Here is a 21,443-nt window from a genome sequence, read left to right as displayed (position 1 = left end):
TCCGTCGGAAACACTCTTTATGGTACTTATTGATTATATTTACTTCTTTAATTTTATTTAATAAATGTTACCCTCACCCGTAATATAAATATTGTGTCATATTTTATTTCTAAAGATAGATGATGCGTTAAGTTTGATGGGAATAAGAATGATAATCTAAGTTTTTTAAATACTTTTCTAAATGTTTGAGTTAGAAAAAATTAAGGCTTAATCATCATAAATATTTGATATGATATAATTGTATTAATATTTCTGTTTAAGTGTGGTGTAAAATAGAGTAAAGTGATGCGAGGTTAGTAAGGATAGTTAAGATATATTTAAATTAACATTTTTTTTTTATATAAATACGTCAATTAAGCAAACTTGTTCAAGTTGCGGTGATCGTTATAAGAAAGATATCTGAAGAAATAGTGTCAATATTTCTCATACCACAGAGAAGTTTACCCAGTACACCACCTCATACCAAGACCGTGTTAGGAATGTATCAAAAAATAGCGGTGACCATGTGGCCGGTGACCGTTATTTTATAATTTATTATTTTATAAATTATATTTGACGTATAATATTTAAAAGTAAATTAATATTGTCTTTTCAAATATATCTAACTTTATTCATAATAAAACCATAATTTAATGGTTTCTTATTTATTTATATCAATTTATTACGAATAAATAATATCAATGTCCAAGAATATTCTATGCCATCTTATATATCTACCATGTCAAGATATCTTCGTCCTTAAACTTAATGTCGAACCTGATACGGAGTCCGCATATTTGCGATGGTCACACTGGAGGTATACATTCATAAACTTTATCTCAGAAGAAGCTTGTAACGAAACTGATGAATTTAAACTCAAGCTATTAATAAATCATCTATCTCCTACCGTGTACTCCTTTATAGTTATACGCGATAATAAATCCTACGAGCATGCCTTATCGTTACTAGATTTAAAGCTTAAAAATGAAATTTTTGCTCGACATACTTTAGTTGCTCGAAAAAAAAGACAGGATGAAACTATTACAGAATACGTACACGCACTGAATTTGTTAGCACATGATTGCAATTTTAAAGGCGCAACTCTTGAACAATATAAGAGTGAATACAATCGTGACGCGTTTGTTGCTGGGATCACATCCCAAACGATACGACAGAGACTCTTAGAAAACACTACCTTAAGTTTAGATAAGGCCCTAAATCAAGCGATTGCTTTAGAAACTGCCGGACGAAATTCTCGGGGCTATGTCAAAAAAACTTCTTTTAATTTAAATGCTCTTTCTAAGCAGGAACAAGAAACGCCAACTCAACAAAACTTAGCTATAGCAAATTATCCAAGAAAGAAGCGTTGCTTCTTTTGTTGTAGAAGCATTCATCGACGATTTATGTGTCCTGCTCGTAATGCCACCTGCCAACTTTGCTCCAAAACAGGTCATTTCACCAATGTCGTGCCGTAGTAACAAAGAAACACTTAACTATGTTGTAAAAGAAGACGCATCGGTCGAAGTTGCTACGATTTTTGCCGCCTTTCCTTCTAGTTTAAAAAGAGCTACAGTATCAGTAACAATTAACGACTACAAAGCTGATGCATTTATTAATACTGGTAGTTCAATAAGTTTCGTAAGCGGTTCTTTAGCGCAAACAATACATCTGAAAAGAAATCCATGTAAGCAGGCCATAACTTTAGCCTCACTTAATCACATATCTTTTGTGGAAGGTTCCTGTGTAGCGACAATCAAAATAGGGCAACATAAAATATATACGTCAGCCCCTCTTGATTGTTAACAATCTTTGCTTAGACCCTATTATAGGGCATGACTTATTACAAAATCATTCAGTGCTTGAATTTCAGTTGGAGATTGACTATTCGCTTACCATAAACAGATTTATAGAACTAGATCCATTTCCTCTGCCTAGCATCGAGTCTATAATTGAAAAGGTTGCGAAATGTAATTATTTTAGCCAAATCGACTTAAAAAGTGCTTATGACCTGGTGCCAATTTTGTCATCTGAACGACAATATACAGCATTGGAAACATGTGGTAAAGTTTATCAATTTACAAGAATACCTTTTGGGGTAACAAACGGTGTCGCGGCGTCCCAGTGAACATTACAATACATTATCTATACAGAAAAATTAGCAGGAACGTTCGCATATTTAGATGATGTCATAGTTTGTGGTACTAGTAAAGATAACCACGATAGAAAACTAGTAAATGTATCTTTGGAACCGACTCTATAAATCTTTTAGGAAACTACTGGATCTTCCAATTCCTACGGATTTATCAACCTTAAAAGGGACTTTAGGTTTATTTGCTCACTATTCGAAGTGGATCCAAAATTTTTCTCAAAAGATCTGACCACTTATTGGGATTAAGCATTTTGGTAGTGGTCAAATAGCCTTTTGCACAATTTTTTGGTATTATATAATATTTCCACAGGTTTTTTATTGATAAGGCGACAGCAAATTTACTTCATAATTTTGTTACTTATATACAGTTAAAAATATGCTTATTTTAGAAATTAATGAAGTTTCAGGAAACGGTGTAACTATAGCTATATCAGTTTTCAATAAGTGTTACTCTTAACATATAAAAGGACAAATGGCAACATTACGTTACAATAAAATTTAAAAGTACAAAATCAATACGAGACTTCTATCAGGAACTCATTGATTAGATTGTCTTTGTCCATCGTTAAGAAGATTGATACGCAATAGCTCGTGCTGTTATATATATTTAATTTAAAAAAAGTTCAGTGAAAATTTAAAAATGGTTCGCCGCTATATTGAGGAGACTGAGAAAGTTAAAAAACCTAAAGTGACGCAGGAAATCGATTTCTATAAACCATTTTCCGAAATGACCAGTGATGAACTCAAGCAAAATTTCGAGGAAATAGTTCTCAGGCATGTCTGTTTCACGAAAATGCCGAAACAAAAATTGCCAAGTAAGTAATCTTTACCAATCGTTGCTTGAGTAAGACTAATGCAAAAGCTTATTTTATGGCATATTAAAATAAGCTTTACTTTTAGGCAGTCCAGTGTTAAGTCTATCTCGACTCCTGTTCATGGCTTGGTCGATCGAGGATTCGCAGTCTTGAATTTATATTCCATAGTGAATTTATATCAAATTATATGAGAAAGTTTGTAAACAAACTTGTTTTGTAAACAGAATCAACAAGTAACAAGTTGAACGAAACTCAAGAATTGGTATTCGTTTGTTATTTGTGGTAATATTAATCATAAAAGAGTACTTCTTAGAAAGAAACGCCTGAGTCCGCGGGTCCCATCATAGGAAACTAATTATAACAACATTGTAAATCTGTTGTCTTGAGTTTCTTGCCGTTTCTTTTCGCTAGAAGCTGCTTTCCGAAACGGTGGTAGTATTTAATTACTGACGATTCAAAAACGCTTCATTGTGAAGTTTACTTGAATAAAATTAATTTGATTTGATTTGATTTCATCATCGACGAACTTTCTAGAAGGGTTGACTGATTTAATTATTGATTTTTTCTTGGTGGATTTGTAATCTTAAAAAGAGCTGTTGCGTGTTAGGTATTTTTTTAAATTACAAATCAAGTAATTCACAATAATGGACAGAAAACTCAATGTACCCTCTTATTGAATATAAATGATATCAATACAATTCAACTTTTTCATAATCATCTAATTATTTAATATTTTTTTTACTTAATCTGGTACGTGTCATTTCTTTTTACATTAAGTGACTAGAACATCGAAATTACCGGATATCATATGCCATTAAAATTATAATGCTTTACATGACGACAATAAATGTATTATACCTACTTATTGCTTGTTCTCTATTGCGAAAATCAATACGCTCCGCTATGACGGCTAGATATACTTATAGATACTTATACTGTTGTACACATGACATTAAATTAGCAGTGTCCTTCAGTCAAGTACGTCATGAAGTTGCCGCCCGGAATTTACATGACGCCTCTTCAGATATGTGATGTCGCCTGTTTCGATGTGAATATTAATAAAATTTATTTACATGGACGGTGTGCAGGTTTTTTCTCAGAAAACATTTACCGACCTTAGGCATTCGAGAGCCCTACTAGACACTTTGTTTTTTTGGGGTATGTACATTTCTATCTCCATTAGAATGCTCATAGCTCAGTTCCCTAAAGGACACCATTTCTTAAGAAGTAATAAACAATCTACCAATATAAATTACGTACGAAATAGGTCATACTTCATGCTAAATACTCTCATTTCAGATCCAGTACGTCGCCACCATAAGGTACCATTGAACGATATACTCAATCTTGAGTTCACTGACCCAAATTTTCAATCGCTCCTGTTCGGCGAAAATGCCATTAATGGTGATGAAACATATGAGGAGCTCGAGACTTACGCTCATAACGATAACCCCCCCAAAGTGGATGACTTTTCCAACGATGTTTTTGCAACCATCCACAATGTTGCAGAAGGATCACCTGCTCACGACGGGGTAAAATTATATTGTTTTATTAGAAATAAAAAATATTTCATTTATACTCTTGGTTATTTTAATTTTTTGGGTGTTTAACTGCGACTGTGTGTGTGATTGTGACTGTGTGACTTTGTTGTTAATGATATTTATATTCCTATTTGTTTTTATTGTGAAGTTTACTCATATACGTACATATATAAACTTATAGACTATATGTATATATATGTGTGTATATATAATATTATTATAAACCGGGTATTTCGGGGTTCGTTTTTGTTCATATATTGAATATAAATATATAATCAATATATTCATTTTCATAATTTAAAAAGATTATTAAGACTAAATTACTAAATAAATCGTATTATTCTTTAATTGTGCACTTTTTGGAAAAAAAACCTCTTGAGTTAGGCTCAGGTTCCATGATAGGACACTAATTACTGTAAATTTGTTTATATGAAAGGAGCAACTATGCGAGTATCTTGCCGTTTGTTCTCGCTAGAAGCGGCTTTCCGAAACGGTGGTAGTATTTAATTGTTGACGATTCAAAACGCTTCTTTCTTAAATTTACTTGAATAAAATTGATTTGATTTGATTAAATATTAGATCACGGCCATAGATAATAATATAACTAATAAATGATCTATGGGGAAAACTTAATGTCTTTGATAGTATATATGTCACTGTAAGAATAAAAAAATCTTTAGATTACAATCTTTCTCGTCAGATTGTAATCTATGTAATTATTGTGAACCATTAAATATGTTTGCAATTTAACGCATTATTTTTCTCTATATTAAAAATATACATACATATATTTCTTTTAATCCAATTGACTTTTTACTTACATTAAAACTACTTATAACATATAATATTACTAAATGCACTCGTAAGTTTAATATTTCAAAATATATTTAATTTCTAGATCCGTCTTCCTCTTTAAAATTATAGTTTAAGTGATTATTGGTAACATTTTTATTTACAGAGTTACGGATACGTCTTTAGTTATTTTCATATTGTCCCACGGCTGGGCTAAGGGCATTCCGAGGGCTTAAAGACTTCAGTACGGATTGGCAGATTCTCACCTGATGCCTCACGATGTTTTCCTCCGCTGCTGAGTACGAGTTAAATTATAAACACATAAGTATCGAGTACATGAAATTTCAGTGAGGACCAGGGTTAGACCCGCAATCATTGGTCAACTAGGCTTGACACTGCCTTATTCTGTATAAAAATTGATTAATTTCAGATATATTAATAATATTTACACATTACAGGGTTTACGTGAGAATGACAAGTTGATACAGTTCGACTACATCAACGTCGGCAACTACAGCGACATCTTTCAGTTGCGTAAGATTGTTAAGGAGTCCATTTACAAGGATATTAAAATCCAAGTGCGACGTGGTGACGAAAAAGTTTGGTTGGTAGTGGCTCCTCGTTACTGGGAGAAGCCGGGGTTGATTGGCTGCCAGATCATGAGTCACTGGGGCCAAGCTAAATCCCCACGCTGGGCCTTGCCAAAATAAGTTCTTTCGCGGTTAGCGCGAACAGTGTAGCCAACTTAAGGGGTTTAACCCCTGAATGTAGGTGAAATTCAAGAGTTGGCAACACTATCTTTATCCGTTCGTATTCGATGTCTATGTTATGATGTCCACTTGCTTAGGACGTCTGCTCGCTTATCGTTTTTTGTTAAAAACAATATATATTGAACTGTTTTTATACATTTATTTGCATGTATTGAACGAACAGTATTATTTTCATATTACAAAGAAATTTTTGGATATTTACCACTGTGGTGATATTATGGTGCCATATACAAATTCTTTGGATTGTATAACTTTAGGATACTACGTCATGGGCGAAGTTAGGAGTGGAGATACGGTCAAAATCACAATACAAATATACTTTATTCAAGTAGGCTTTTACAAGCACTTTTGAATCGTCATTTAACAACCATAACAAAGATTAAAATCTTTGTTAACAACTATATTAAGTGAAGCTACCATCACGCTTCCCTATTAGGGAGCAGTAAAGCTCTTAAAATTGTATTAAATACAGACTAATATCAAATATCTTGAATATAGAAAGAGTCTAGTTTTCAGTGTAGCAGTAACAATCTTCTATATCAAGATATCTTGTAATTTATATTTATAAATTCAAACGGTAGTTTAGAAATGAAATTTCAAATTACTAACATTGTGATAAAATTTATTATATATTTTAGAAATTAATTTAATTATATTTAAATACATTTATATTGATTTAAACATTTATCATATATTATGCGCACATGTAATCGCTTTAAAAATAAATCTTATGATTGATAACCATTGTTTTCATCCGTTTCTTTCTCTCTGCCTCAACTTTATCTACCTTTTTAATGAATTCAGCGTCCTTATAAAGTTTATCTTTGAACGTTTCTATTTTAGGAAAAGGCATTTCATCACTTAAATTTGTGAGTGTGTCTTCCTCCGGGTAGGTTTGTTTCATGGAGAAGTCGAAATACAGCTTGTCATCGACGAGGCGATAGTCTGGCTTCGTTAATGTACCTCTGATGCAGTCGTGGTAATGGCAGACCATCTCTTGAGCATATGCCTCGCAGGACCCTGAAAATATTACCTTTGTCATACTTATAAATACAGTAAAAAAAAAAATCAACGATTAAAAAAGGAAATTGACTGAACGAGACTGATGAAATTCTAGGAGTAAACATAAACAAATCTTATATTTTTATATTCAAGCAATGGCTGAAAGCTTTTCTATATGCACAACAAATATAATATATTTTTATTAATAATACGAAAAATTCTCCTTAACTACTTATATCCATTTTAGTTATACTTTCAAAGTTCCGATAACTACTTCAAAATGCCATTTTGTCAGCACAAAATACCATAGATTAATTAAGATCTCTGCCAATTATATCGTGTGATTTATTATGATTTTTTAATTTTTTTTAATACTATCATTTAATAAGACTTTTTTTTAACAAATATAACAACATCAGCGACCATTTTCGATGCATAGTTTTTTAATTTTTTGCAAAAAAATGGAACCCTATGTCATCATCTATTTTATCCAATTTAAACCATAGAGATATAGACACAAGCGGATTTAAAAAAGTTGAGTAACAGAAGGATTATAAATATCTCTCAAACTTTACGATTTTTTTGGTGATTGTACTTTTCCATGGCTGTCATGATTTAAACAAATAATAACTATATATAACAATCATAAATAACATTACTAAAATCTTATAACTGAATTTTCCTACTTTCTCATGGACGAAAAATCAAATCGTAAACCCCATCCTGTGTGTCATTCTTTAAAAATAAGTTATGAATAAGTATTTACTACAGATTATAAATAAGTTACCTGGTCGTTTCACCCGTACTGTAAGCAAAGCACGTTCCGGCGCCATGTTCTTGAAGAAGACGAGATAGCAGGCCAGCATCGTGCCAGTACGAGCATGGCCGTTTTGACAGTGAACACCAATTTTCTTGTAAAAAATAACATAATTTAACAGTGTTTTTTTTAAGTTTTCTGTATTTAGTGATGTTTAGTGATTTATAGGTACCTAATTTCTAATTATTTTTATAGGTTCTCCAAAAGGTAGTCTAGAAGTCTGCACATGCACATGCAGATTTCCTCACGATGTCATCTTTCAACGCAGAGCTCGAGTTGAATTGCAAACACAAAGTAATACTGTGAAAATTTACTTAACGCTTGCCCTGGTTTCCTGGTTCATTTTGGTTAAATTTTCGTGCATAGATAACTAGCAACCCGCCCCGGCTCCGCATAGGTGCAATGCTAGTATTTAATATATACGACAGATTATTTATTGTTTCTTTTCGTTGCCCATGTACATACAAAAGCCTTACTCTCGAATCGCTCTATCTATTAAAAAAATAACCGCATCAAAATCCGTTCCGTAATTCGAAAGATCTAAGCTTACATAGGGACAGATAGCGGTAACCGACTTTGTTTTATACGATGTAATGATAATGATTCAAAAAAAAAGGTTAGCAGCGGTTTGAGTCGTTAAAATGTTCAACCAACCTCTCCTGTAATTTCGGCCTTTTTACAAACTTCAATAAATTTTATTATCTGTTTCATGGTCGGCGCGCCAAACTCTTTGATCGGAATTTTCGTACATTTCAATCTTCTTTTACAGAACATTAAAGGTGGGATACGTTCGGGTGACAGGGTAATTATTTGTGTAATTCCGACGTCTGCTAAATAATTTAAGTTGGCAACATTATGCGGACATGCCATAGCCGCGATCTTGTTTTCGATGAACCATGAAAAGTTGAAAGGCGGGTACGAATCTTCTTCCGTCTCCATCGGTTCATTGACCTCATCTTTCGTGATTTCTTCATGATCAGCTCTTTCAGCGTATTTGTAAAAGAGTTTTGCTAACTTTACATTAGTTCTGTTCCTTACAGTACTCATTATTTAGTATGTACTTAACGTAGCGGTTTTATCTGCAATCAAAATAAAATAATCTATATTTAGTAAATTTGTATTGATAATTGTATATTGTTTTGATTTTATTTAATAGTAGGTATTCCGATTACATCATTTAGGTTCTCTACCTACTAAATAAGGTTTTGAATTTCAGGTTTTTTATACTACACGTGGGATGTATGTTTCTCAGATTATTTTAAAATATTTTTAAGGTATATATTGTGAAAGATTAACAAATGATTTATGATGTGATGTTCTCCTGACTTGCAGCTACAGCAATAATTTTCAATGGAGATTGTCGAACTACAGAGGTGTAATGATACCACAAATAAAGTGCGCGAACTGACAAGGATGTGTGCTCTATTCCTTATTCTATTTACTTGATATGACGATAATCTAACACTACCGGTGAGAGAACTACCACTTTCCGTGTTCTCCGAGGCACGGGAGTTATAATAAGCATGTTTAATAAGATACCGGGAAATATAATCAATTTACCATTTAGAAAATTAAAAAAATATATTAAGACAAAATAAATAAATAAATCTTATTCATTAAAAGAGTACTTTTTAGAAAAAAAGTTGGAGTTCCATCACAAGAAACAAATTACTGTACATAAGAGCGTTGTAAATCTTTTTATTTAAAAAGAACAACTATGCGAGTATCTTGCCGTTTCTTCTTGCTAGAGGCTGCCTTTTAATTATCGCCGATTAAAAAACACTTCATTGTGTAGTTTACTTTAATAAAATTGATTTGATTTGATGATACTTGCATTTCCATTTGCGGGCATTGATGACTACCAAACGAATCAACTGTGAAATATCTTGAAAAATAAACCCAGTAATATTTTAGTACCCGAAACTAAGGAATAGAGAGATGAAGATCCAGTCAATTGATCAATAATTGAGACTCGCAGGATTTTTGAGAAGATTGTTAATTATTTTCATTGTTATACTTCCAAGATTCTACCGAAGTTAAATACCAGGCTACGTTTATTTATACAAAGCAATTAAACTTACGTCAACGTTATTCCCACAATGCTTTACGTTTCGTTTCCTTGGTCACGTTTTTAATTCACATTAAAAAAAAAACTCATCTCATCACTCATCTGATCTCAATTCACTTTACCTTTCAACACTTTCCTATTATGATTTACGATGTAAACAGTGCCAACAAGTGAAGGTTTGGAGCTTAGCTATTTTTATATTCAGTCCTACGTCGTGGACGCTTTAACAGACATTGGGGCCGCTGCTTGGAATTACGCCAGCTGATACATTGGCACCTCGATTGGCATCGTGTACATTTGTGACATTTAGTTCAAGACGTTCACTGCCAATATATTATTAGGAATTAGGCCATTTTGAGAAATTACTTTTTTTTTATTTCTTTATCTAAGATTAAGGAAGTTCTTTTTAAAATATTTATGTCTTTATATTTTTATTACATATAATACAATGTTTATAAGAAAAGTCGGATTTCTCGGGCAATAATTCAAGGACGATTAATAAGAAAGCCCGTAGAAGAATGTCGTATCTGCTAATATACGAAGCAAAAACTATCACTTAGAACAAAAGTGTTAAAATTATATCAATAATTGTCAATATTTAGAGCTTTATTTATTAAATCCATTTTTTCAGGTACAAAACATAAATATTTAATAAATAACAATTTAAAATTTTACATAACCTTTATCTTACTAATATTTGAATAGATACAATATTTTATACGATAAAAAATATCATAAAACTCAGAATTGTTATTAAAATGAGAACTTTTCAAAAAAAGCAAATTAAAGTCGTTTCAAAAAAAAAAAGATTAAAAGAAACATTTCAATTCATTAAATAATAAATACAGATTAAAAAAATAAACGAATCAAGGTATTGAACTAGTGCGCGAAAAATCTAGCAGACTATATATACATGAGTTACAAATGGTGACATATTAAAAAAAATATAAAGCGGTATAACAATACAAATAATTGTAAATAAAAAAAAAACTAGTGACATCATTCATTCTTTCAAAAAGAACTTAAGTAATGATTTAACGTGACATTGAAAAATTTTATACAGCCATTACATTTTCTAAAGACTGATAATAACTACTAATTCTTGAGAGACGTCAGTACTTCTTAAATTAGGTCGATGAAAGTACTACACTGATATAGATAGCCTTGTGTAAAAATAATGAGCAAAATATAATTTTGTTTTTTTTTTTTTAGGTTATTTGTGCCAGTGATGTCAATATTTGCATTTGTTTTTTCTTAAGAAGCGATTCGATTTATAAACTTTTTGTGTAACGGTAGTCTAAAACTAGCCTAGAGTTGATCGTTATTTATATAAGAGATTCTTATAATTATAATCATGAGGATTTTATACAATATAATCTATATATTATAAAAGCGCATTTTTAGTTGTGTCTCGTGCAATTTCTATGAACTCGTCCATGACGTCACCACTCACGCCAAATCTGAGGGGGTTATTCTCCGTTAGATTTTCGAAATATTTACCAACCGCTTCTTCTTGCTCGTCGAAATCTAATGAACCTGGAGAAAAAAAACTTAATTATTAACAAAATCAAATCAAATAATTTTATACATTTATAAAGTTTAACTATCTATAACATTCTTAGAATCACTTAAATAAATATAGATTCCAAAATGTAGTTAGTGAATTTAAAGTCAATTAGGTTTGACATTTACCTGGCCGTATCATTCTTATTACGTTCATGGCTTGATCCGGTAAGAACCGGTGGAAATGTACAAGATAACACGCCAGCATCACCGCGCATCTACCTCGGCCCTGACGACAGTGAACACCTACTACCTGTAAAATAAAAACTCTTAATAACAAATTGTACATATATTGAGTCGAGATGGCCCAGTGGTTAGAACGCGTGCATCTTAACCGATGATTGCGGGTTCAAACCCAAGCAAGCACCGCTGATTCATGTGCTTAATTTGTCTTTATAATTAATTCATCTCGTGCTCAGCGGTGAAGGAAAACATCGTGAGGTCACATGTAGGTTGCATGTGACAAGTTTCATAGAAATTCTGCCACATGTGTATTTCTCCAACCCGCATTGGAACAGCGTGGTGGAATATGTTAAAAACCTTCTCTTCAAAGGGAGAGGAGGCCTTTAGCCCAGCAGTGGGATTTTACAGGCTGTTGTTGTCATATATTACTAGCGACAGGCGGCTTCGCACAGGTGCAATACTGATACTAAATGTACTACAGATATGTTTATTTACGAAATTAGATTAGAAACTTCTAAAATTATCAGTGCTTTTATATCGTCCATGTATTATATACAAAAACCTTCCTCTCGAATCACTATCTATAAACGCATCAAAATCCGTTGCGTAATTTAAAAGATCTAAGCTTTTATACTATATAATGGTATATCATGCACTACAAATACAGAAACAGTAAGTTTCAGTAGAAAAAAGTTGATGTCCTGCCAGTTTTCTAGGACCACGAAATATTGTTCTAATGTATAATTTATCTTTCAACTTCTTTCGTTTCTTTTTAATAGTTAGACTAATAAAAAAAATAAAGACAATATAGTCAGGGGCCATCTGAAAATCAGTGCTGTGCATTAGCACAGCTTATACTGAGATGAACCCCTTGCTACCTACACTGTGTTCTTTTTTTTCTGTATAATCTATGTAATGTATGTGTGTAGCAAAATAAATGGTTTAAAGATCTAACCATACATAGGGACTGACAGCGAAAAGCGAGTTTGTTTTTTACTATGCAGTCATAATCATAATCACAACGTTCGTGCCGCACACGGTTTCGAACGCGTGTTTTGGACAGATTGTTAGGTTAGGTTGTTGGTACACGGGAAAACGTGGTCGTTTCATGATTGTCACTTGACTATAAGGCGTGAGAAAATAAATACATATCGCATTCATTATTAGTAAATTAATTAAACATAAAATTGACACATAATTTTCTATGTTTATATATAGATGAGGATGCAATTGAAATTAGATAATGTTAAGATGCTAAATTCAAATTTCGTACTGTGTTTATAATTGTATATTACGTAGTGACTTCAGTCATGGCGAAAAGTAAACAAATATCATGGCTTACGACCAGTTTCTGAAAGATTAATTGGACGTTTTCCGTGCCAGCGGTGTTTCACGTTAACACTTTATAATATAATTTTGATTTAGCAATTCTTATCTCAATTTTTACTTGTTTAATTTTTAACCTATAAATTGATGCCTGACAAGTTTATGTATATATAGAAAAGTGTCAATTAAATTTGCGAATCTGTCTTTTAAAATAATTGATCTTAAGTTTCGGAAGCCAGATTGGGTTCAATTATAGACATCGGTAAATATAAATACTGAAAGAGATTTAGTAATTTAATTACAATTCAATATTCAATAATTTTAAAAATATTGTTAACTTACTCGTCTTGACATATGTGTGGCCTACACATATGCTTTAATACTTTAAAATTACTTCTAATAGATTACTTTAAACTTGTCAGTATTTTATTTTATAAAAATAAAAAAACAAAATGTAATTTCATCGAGTTTTTTTTTTTAAATTTATAATGGCTTATGTTTACAGGTACTCACCTCGCCATTCTTGTCGGACCTTTTACAAACATCAATGAACTTCGCAATTTGTTCCACTGTCGGCGGTTCGAATTCCTCTATGGGTATTTCAGTCCACCTCAACCTCGCGATGTCGTCCACTGGAGGTTTCTTACCTGCTGTCAGTGTTACCAGATGCGTTATACCTTGATTGACCAAAAATTTTAAATTTTCCACGTGCCTAGGAAAAGCCATGGCTGCTAATTTTTTTGGAATAACCCACGAAAACTTTAACGGCGGGTACGCATCGACTTCGATTTCCGGAAACGGATTTTCAGGTATGATAACAGTCAAGTCGTTACGAATCTCCTTTCTTGCTCCGGCCAAGTGTTTATCGTCTTGTTCGGTGATATCCTCCATGCGTGTGTACACGTGGTATGTTTCGTCCTCCATTTCGTCTTTTTTCGCTGTCAAAAAAAGGCGCGAAAATTTATTGTCACTGCGAAAGTAGTATTTATAACCAAAAAGTTTTTATTTATTTATTACGAACATAGACACTTTTCGCATCGACAATTACTTTCACTCTTGACCATCTGGCGCGGTTTTAGTGTGTTGACTGACGCTCGATAAGTAAAACTTGGCACTGAGCTCTGTTTCTGGAGGATGTTGCATTTATTTCTGGAGACCTTGGCCATGATATCTATGTTGAAAACTAAACAATCTATTTCACTATTTTAGCCTTTATTACCTTGGAATACGATGTTTCTTTATTTATTAATAGGCAAATAAAATGTATGTTTTTGTAGAACTGACAGGAATACAAATGATTTAAGTTTTACTTTCACGCGTAAATCGTATTTTTCGTTATTATTAGTATAAAAATCTGAATGACAAAAACATCAATAATTAATCATGGTTGTTAACTTTTAATAATTATTCGTGAACATAAGCAGACATATAATGTAATTTATTAATATCTATAATTAATAGTTTCACGTGTAGTGCAACAACGCCTCTGTCTCATTCAAAGTTTGATTAGATAATCTCAATTACTCTTAGCATTTTTATGGTATAGGTTGGCGGACCAGCATACGGGCCACCTGATGGTAAGTGGTCACCATCACCCATAGACAATGACGCTGTAAGAAATATGCATTAAGTATTCCTTACATCGTCAATCGTCACCAACCTTGGGAACTAAGATGTTATGTCCCTTGAGCCTGTAGTTACACTGGTTATTAATATTAATAATAAGTATTAAATTGTCTATGGCTAAATCATATTGTAACATCATAATATAACAGTACGCCTGAAGGCTTCACTCACCTCCTGCCCTTATCCCAATTTTATTTGGTGTCTGTGCAGCATATCTTCTCCTTAAGCCTGACGACTGGGGTAATAATCACTATTTAGATTAAATAGTAACAATAGTTTCTCAATTTAAGAACTGAATAGTGATCATTTTACAATTACCTGTTTAAATTATGTAACGAATTGGATTTAATCTTCTCAAAAGGATGATCTTCGTCTATAGAGGACATTCGAAGACTTTAACGACTTTTCTTATAATAAAGATATTTAAGTAGAAAGTCCTTCAAATATCACTCAACGTTTACTCAAGCAAACTTATTTGCGCAGTTATCCGCATGTATTGCACAAACACAAGAACAGTGCTTTTGTATTTTTTTTTATAGAATAGGTGGGACGAGTATATGGGTCACCTGTTGGTAAGTGGTCACTATCACCCATAGACAATGACGCTGTAAGAAATATTAACTATTCCTTACATCGTCAATGTGCCACCAACTTTGGGAACTAAGATGCTATGTCCCTTGTGCCTGTAGTAACACTGGCTCACTCAGCCTTCAAACCGGAACAACAATACTGCGTACTGTTGTTTAGCGGTAGAATATCTGATGAGTGGGTGGTACCTATCCAGGCGGGCTTTCGTAAATTTGACATATTTAGAAATTTTTACTATATAACTTGTAAAAATATGTATATATATAATGAAAAAAGTATGAAGGTATTTACTATATTTTTAATGTAGTATATATCATTTCGATATCGACATCGCCGTATACTGCTGTACCACTTCAAAATTTGATTTAGTTGCATTTCGTCCAATGAATTATTATATGTCTAATTAATATGTCAATAATGAACGTGCGCATGATTCTAAAATTAAACTCAATACACACGCCATATTATATTTATGCGAATGTCGCATTTATTCAATGGACCTTGCCAAGTTACCAACACTACTTATTAATGCGATGACTTATATTTATTTTATAATATTATATTAATATATTATATTATAATCATGGATGCGAGTAGCCGAAGATCGATCACAGTGGCGTGCTACTGGAGAGGCCTATGTCCAGCACTAGACGAAAAAAGACTGTTGATGATGATGATTTACTTGGTGGTAGGGCTTTGTGCAAGCCCGTCTGGGTAGGTACCACCCACTCATCAGTTATTCTACCGCCAAATAACAGTACTCAGTATTGTTGTGTTCCGGTCTGAAGGGTGAGTGAGCCAGTGTGACTACAGGCACAAGGGACATAACATCTTAGTTCCCAAGGTTAGTGGCACATTGACGATGTAAGGAATAGTTAATATTTCTTACAGCGTCATTGTCTATGGGTGATGGTGACCACCTATCCATCAGGTGGCCCATATGCTCGTCCGCCAACCTATACCATAAAAAAAAGATGATGATGATGATGATGACTATAATTATTTTCTGTAGCTGTTGCCTTTTTCTGTTATATTTAGAAAAGATTAATATCCGGTTACTATTTATTTGATTCCTTTTGTTTTCGAATAGTAGTAACTGTCTAATTGGTGTTATGTAAAACCTCTGCTATGAAAACGTTTCCTAAGTATCAAAGTAGTATGTACATATTATGTGACATATAAAAACGGCTTACGGATAATTAATATTCGTTTAATAACGATTCGTTAAATACAGGAACCGTTAATGTATACAACCGTTCAAGAAGTACAAGATTTATATGTGAGTGGAATTTATTTGACTATTAAGAATATAAAACTCATGTCAAAACAGCTTTTATAAATAAGGAATATTGCTCAATACAATAATATATTCATGACAAAACTGGTGTGGACTGTATTTGTTGATTTCTAAGCAGGCTTTATTTAAACTTAATTCTACTTCATTGGGGAGTCGAGATAGCCCAGTGGTTAGAACGCGTGCATCTTAACCGATGATTGCGGATTCAAGCCCAGGTAAGCACCGCTGATTCATGTGCTTAATTTGTCTTTATAATTCATCTCGTGCTCAGCGGTGAAGGAAAACATCGTGAGGAAACCTGCATGTGAGAAATTTTATAGAAATTCTGCCATATGTGTATTCCACCAACCCGCATTGGAACAGCGTGGTGGAATATGTTCCAAAAACCTTCTCCTCAAAGGGAGAGGAGGCCTTTAGCCCGGCAGTGGGAATTTACAGGCTGTTGTTGTTGTTGTTGCTACTTCATTGGTATGAAAAGAGTAACTACTGAGTTTCTAGTCTTTTCTTATCGATAAAATCTAGTTTCCGAATCGGTAATAGATTTACATTTAATTCAATACAATAATATGACGATTCAAAGTACCTACTTTTATTTATTTAATTGCTCTTATAATGATACATCTGTATTGAGTATTTTATACATAGAGGCCTCGTGTTACAGAGCATTAAAATACAGAGCTATTTAAAACAGGTGTATATTTAGTGTATATATTATAGATTATAATTACAGTGTCAACTGTTTATAACGTTATCCTTTATAACGCTAAACACTCTATAAAGTAGAAGTGAGCACGACTTTGTTGGTTTACGTTAAAACCCACATATTGATACAATCTTTACAGCGATACAGCCATTCTCTATTACGAAGAAATGTGTTCATAATTTTAGACAGTAACTATTTATTATCCTGCTCACCCAATGATGTCTAATCTTCGAAGCATAGAGTTAAAAAAATAAGTTAAATTAGCATTTTTCGCTGCTAATACAATTAGTATTCTTTTATTAAGATGAAGAAGACTATCAAGTGGACGGAAACCGAATCACCACCAATTTTCGCTGCGTTGATAGAATTTTTTCTTTTAGTTTAATCAAGACAATTCTACCACATATCAAAAAAAGTCACACAAAGTTATCCGACTATAAGTGTAAACAATAATTTATATGCATGTTTTATCTATTTCGATTTCGATTCGATCGATTTGGTTGTTTTTTTTTATGTTCAGTCCATATAACGATAACTCTCTATAACGACAAAAAATGCTCAGTCCCTTGAGTTTCGTTATAACGAGTTTACACTGTATTTCAAAAAAACTTCTTAAGATAATCTGAATCAGATCAGAAAACACTGAATATTACTTTTCTCCAAACGGTAAATATCTTGTAATATATAAAAAATATTTCTTCCTAAGAGCAATGACCTCTATTGATGATTTGTTTTGAGAATAAGTCACAACTAGTATTTGTGAATTGTGTTGATGAAAGATATGGAAGCGTTGCCAATTTGATGAAAAGAGAAAATTCAAAAATATTGCAGTGTTTTGCGTCTTATCAAATGAGAATCAATGATTACAGAATTCCTGTTTTTTATTTTGGCTTATCTGCGAGTCACCTGGGTGCTTAATCGAGGGTGTAAAAGAAACCCCGATATCGCACCTTGGAGTTGTCTTGCCGCTGATGATTAATAATTTGTCCACAACAGGGTGCATTAGATCGGCATAGAGGCATTGGATCGGTCATACTTTGCGAAGGGCATCAGACCAGGCTTTGGATTGGAACCCGCAAGGCAAGAGAAAGCGTGGCCGACCGAGACAAACCTGGCGACGCTCGGTTCTGGACGAACTCAAGCCGCTTCGCAAAACGTGGCAAGAGACGAAGCATGAAGCCCAAATCAGGACTGGCTGGAGACTCTTTGTGGACCCTCTGGTGGTGCATTAGAAGGCTTTTTAAAAATTTCTGTCGAAAGTTATTTGGCCAAATATAATATCAGCATGGAATAATCTCCTTACCTGATTCCTAAAAAGACCCCTCAGTCTATCAGTTGATATATTTTTTATAAGTGTATCTTGGAACTAAAAATATACAAAACAATTAGAACTTACCACCACAGATGCGTCCTGCGCCCTCGAGGAAAAAATGTAAATAGTTTAATTACTTCCGTATTGTGTAACACATTTCCTCACGGGTCAATAAACTCATTACTGACGCTAGCAAAACTCTAATGATTTTTATATTGATAAATTGGGGTCAAATGTCAAAAATAACAAAAACATAAGGTAAGAATAATAATATTTAATTACATACAGCACAAGTATACTAAGCTAGTGTAAATAACGGTATCTCCTAACGAATATATTTTATATAATATTTTTGGACCGTATAGATTTGAGCCCATAATAAACCACGACTCCTATTTTGAATTGTAAATCAAATATTAACGGACATTACAATTTTTTTATCGGATTTAGTGTTGCCATATTAAAATTAAATTCAATAATAACGGAACTGAATAATTTGAACCCCGAATACGTCGGTCGTTCCAATTTCAAATGTTTTTTTTTTTATTCGTGTATCTTATATAAATAAAGGACAATGCTACGCATGCTCAATTGTTTAAAAAAATTGTAATGCGAGCTAATTACTGATTTGAAAGTTTTATAAACATAATTAAGTACATTAAGAATGATCGAATACTATGAATACTATATCACAAGTTTCGAGCAACATACTGAAACTTTAACATAACTGGAATTTATCAGATTATGCTTAAATAAAACATAGTAATACTAATCTAATACATACATATATTTCATATAACACATTCTGAGGCCTTTAGATATACATCATAAATTGAATATGTAAAGTTATGAACAGAAACAATTATTTCATTTTTGCACTTGATTTAGCAAAACAGATAAATTATCCCTCTCTTTTTGTCATCATTGATTTAACATTCGAAAGAGACAACATTATTTCCATATAATTCCAAATTATAAGGCCGTTTCTTAAATATGATTAGTTTTTAAACCATTGATAATTTTCATTAATCTCTATATTGGTACCAATAATAACAAAAATACAGTAATTTAGTTACATCTGACTCATTCATATTGAAGATAATTTAGTATAAAAATTTAATTTACTTTAATTGGAATGCAATATTTTTTATAAATGCAAAATATAATTCTTATGATAATATAAAAATACATCGATGTCATTTCAATAATACAGAGTATATAATAGATAGAGGTGTTCTTATTGATATATAATATATATTGAATGATAAAAATTTCGATTTTGATATCATAATTCTTCGATAGTGCGGATACACTATTATCTTTAGTTAAAAACAACTTAATAATACACGCTAATAGTTATATTAAATATTACTAATGAACTAAATATATCAAATAAGTTCGACTCAGAATATTCAAATTCTTTGATCACAATGACACATGATTACAACGAAACGATTATTTGTAATTTATCTTAAAGTGATTAAGCATTAGAGTAATTGTAAAAAAATACATTATTATTAAAAGTGTTCTTGTTAATGTTTTACTACATATATTATAAGACTAAGATTCGATTTTTGAATCGCCAGTTCATCAAATTAATAAAATTGACGTTTATACAAAATCGTTATATAAAAACTTTTCATTAATCATTCCGATAAAAGCTAACTGGCAACTCATAAATCAGCTCTTAGGTAATTAAAAAAGAAATATGTAAATATTCACGCATGTGTTCATGTGTTGGTGTGTATGTGTGTGTCCGTGTGTCGTGTGTGTGCGTTTGTACGTGTAAGAGTGTATAAGTCTACAATAAATATTAATACTTTCGAGAATAATTACAAAGAGTACCGCAAGGCATGATATTAGGCCCTATACACTTCAATGTATTCAACTATGATAAAAACTAAGTTTGAAATGCAAACAATTATCCACATAGATACTCGATACAAACAAGTATTTTAACACAGAGATTCAAGGCACGAAATGTATTACTATGGAATGTATACGCATATTATCTAAACGAATGAACGACATAAAGTCTTATATTTAATAAAGCTTATCGAATTTTTTTCAAACAATAATTTGTTACAATTTTAAACAATGAATATATTGTATTACGAACAGTATTGTATACGATACGATAAACAAGTTCTATAGCACCTTCCGTTGGAAGTGAAATAATCTATTCTATCTTAAAACTTAACATCGCACGATTACGTCTAACATTGTAAAATATGAAACTATTGAATTAATATTACTCGATTTATTTGAATACTAGAGTCTCGTTACCTGTATTAAATAAATCATTTTCTTATATCGATTCAGAAATATTTTAATCGATTTTTTGAGTAGAGATAATATTTCACACACGACACAACTAAAATATAGCATCGGCAAAATTCGTAAAACCGATCACATCCGAATTAAGTACGCCATCCCAAATTAGCAATATTTATTTCTTATGTGAATATGATCTTCACCCAAACGTAATAACTTGTGATATCATATGACCGAATATATTCGTCTATTTCACACGTCGATTAACATGCACTTGCTTTCTGGGATAGAACTGACGCGAGAATCTATTGCGACGAATAGCATCGAATAGCGCGATTGGAAGCTATTTCTATTGATTGTATAAATGGGCAGTAATCGATTTTATTTAATTTTCCGATGTTACGTCTAAGTTGTATCGTACTATACTAGACTATCAATAATCTTTAGCCCATTTATATTTTCTGTATGTACCTGCCAATAATCAAGTCTTGTATTTCTTAATTTTGTGTATGCAGGATATTAATATTATTCATTACAACTTTACTGAGGATTTCTAAGACCTTGGCGATTTTGAGTACAGCTATGTTATTTATAATTTCTTCTGATTTTATTTCGCTTTTTTATTTCATATATATTAA

At 32.2% G+C, this 21,443-nt stretch overlaps 3 protein-coding genes across 4 annotated transcripts; 1 reads left to right on the top strand and 2 right to left on the bottom strand.

The window, feature by feature from the left end:
• Positions 1 to 2,643: 2,643 nt before the first annotated feature.
• Positions 2,644 to 6,147, top strand: LOC124540079 (probable 26S proteasome non-ATPase regulatory subunit 9). Its single transcript, XM_047117493.1, has 3 exons — positions 2,644 to 2,943; positions 4,243 to 4,475; positions 5,735 to 6,147. The coding sequence occupies exons 1-3, from the start codon at positions 2,769 to 2,771 to the stop codon at positions 5,984 to 5,986; spliced, it is 660 nt and encodes a 219-aa protein (XP_046973449.1). The 5' UTR covers positions 2,644 to 2,768; the 3' UTR covers positions 5,987 to 6,147.
• Positions 6,148 to 6,636: 489 nt separating this feature from the next.
• On the bottom strand, positions 6,637 to 10,298 carry LOC124540087 (dual specificity protein phosphatase CDC14AB-like). Of its 2 annotated transcripts, none has more exons than XM_047117504.1 (4): positions 9,947 to 10,023; positions 8,520 to 8,944; positions 7,836 to 7,959; positions 6,637 to 7,066 (listed from the first exon to the last, which is right to left on the bottom strand). In XM_047117504.1, exons 2-4 carry the CDS (start codon positions 8,910 to 8,912, stop codon positions 6,762 to 6,764), a joined length of 822 nt encoding a protein of 273 aa, XP_046973460.1. In that variant the 5' UTR covers positions 8,913 to 8,944; positions 9,947 to 10,023; the 3' UTR covers positions 6,637 to 6,761. The 2 variants fall into 2 exon arrangements, with proteins under 2 accessions (XP_046973460.1, XP_046973459.1); XM_047117503.1 differs by lacking the exon at positions 9,947 to 10,023 and adding an exon at positions 10,056 to 10,298 and having other exon boundaries at positions 6,638 to 7,066.
• A 432-nt stretch (positions 10,299 to 10,730) lies between these two features.
• On the bottom strand, positions 10,731 to 14,205 carry LOC124540326 (dual specificity protein phosphatase 23-like). Its single transcript, XM_047117814.1, has 4 exons — positions 14,027 to 14,205; positions 13,519 to 13,943; positions 11,626 to 11,749; positions 10,731 to 11,469 (listed from the first exon to the last, which is right to left on the bottom strand). The coding sequence occupies exons 1-4, from the start codon at positions 14,169 to 14,171 to the stop codon at positions 11,318 to 11,320; spliced, it is 846 nt and encodes a 281-aa protein (XP_046973770.1). The 5' UTR covers positions 14,172 to 14,205; the 3' UTR covers positions 10,731 to 11,317.
• Positions 14,206 to 21,443: the final 7,238 nt, after the last annotated feature.

This window comes from Vanessa cardui, chromosome 24 (genome assembly GCF_905220365.1).
Source record: "Vanessa cardui chromosome 24, ilVanCard2.1, whole genome shotgun sequence".
Classification (NCBI taxonomy): Eukaryota; Metazoa; Arthropoda; class Insecta; order Lepidoptera; family Nymphalidae; genus Vanessa; species Vanessa cardui.
The sequence above is the reverse complement of the archived record's forward strand: the minus strand, read 5'-3'. Positions and strand labels throughout refer to the sequence as shown.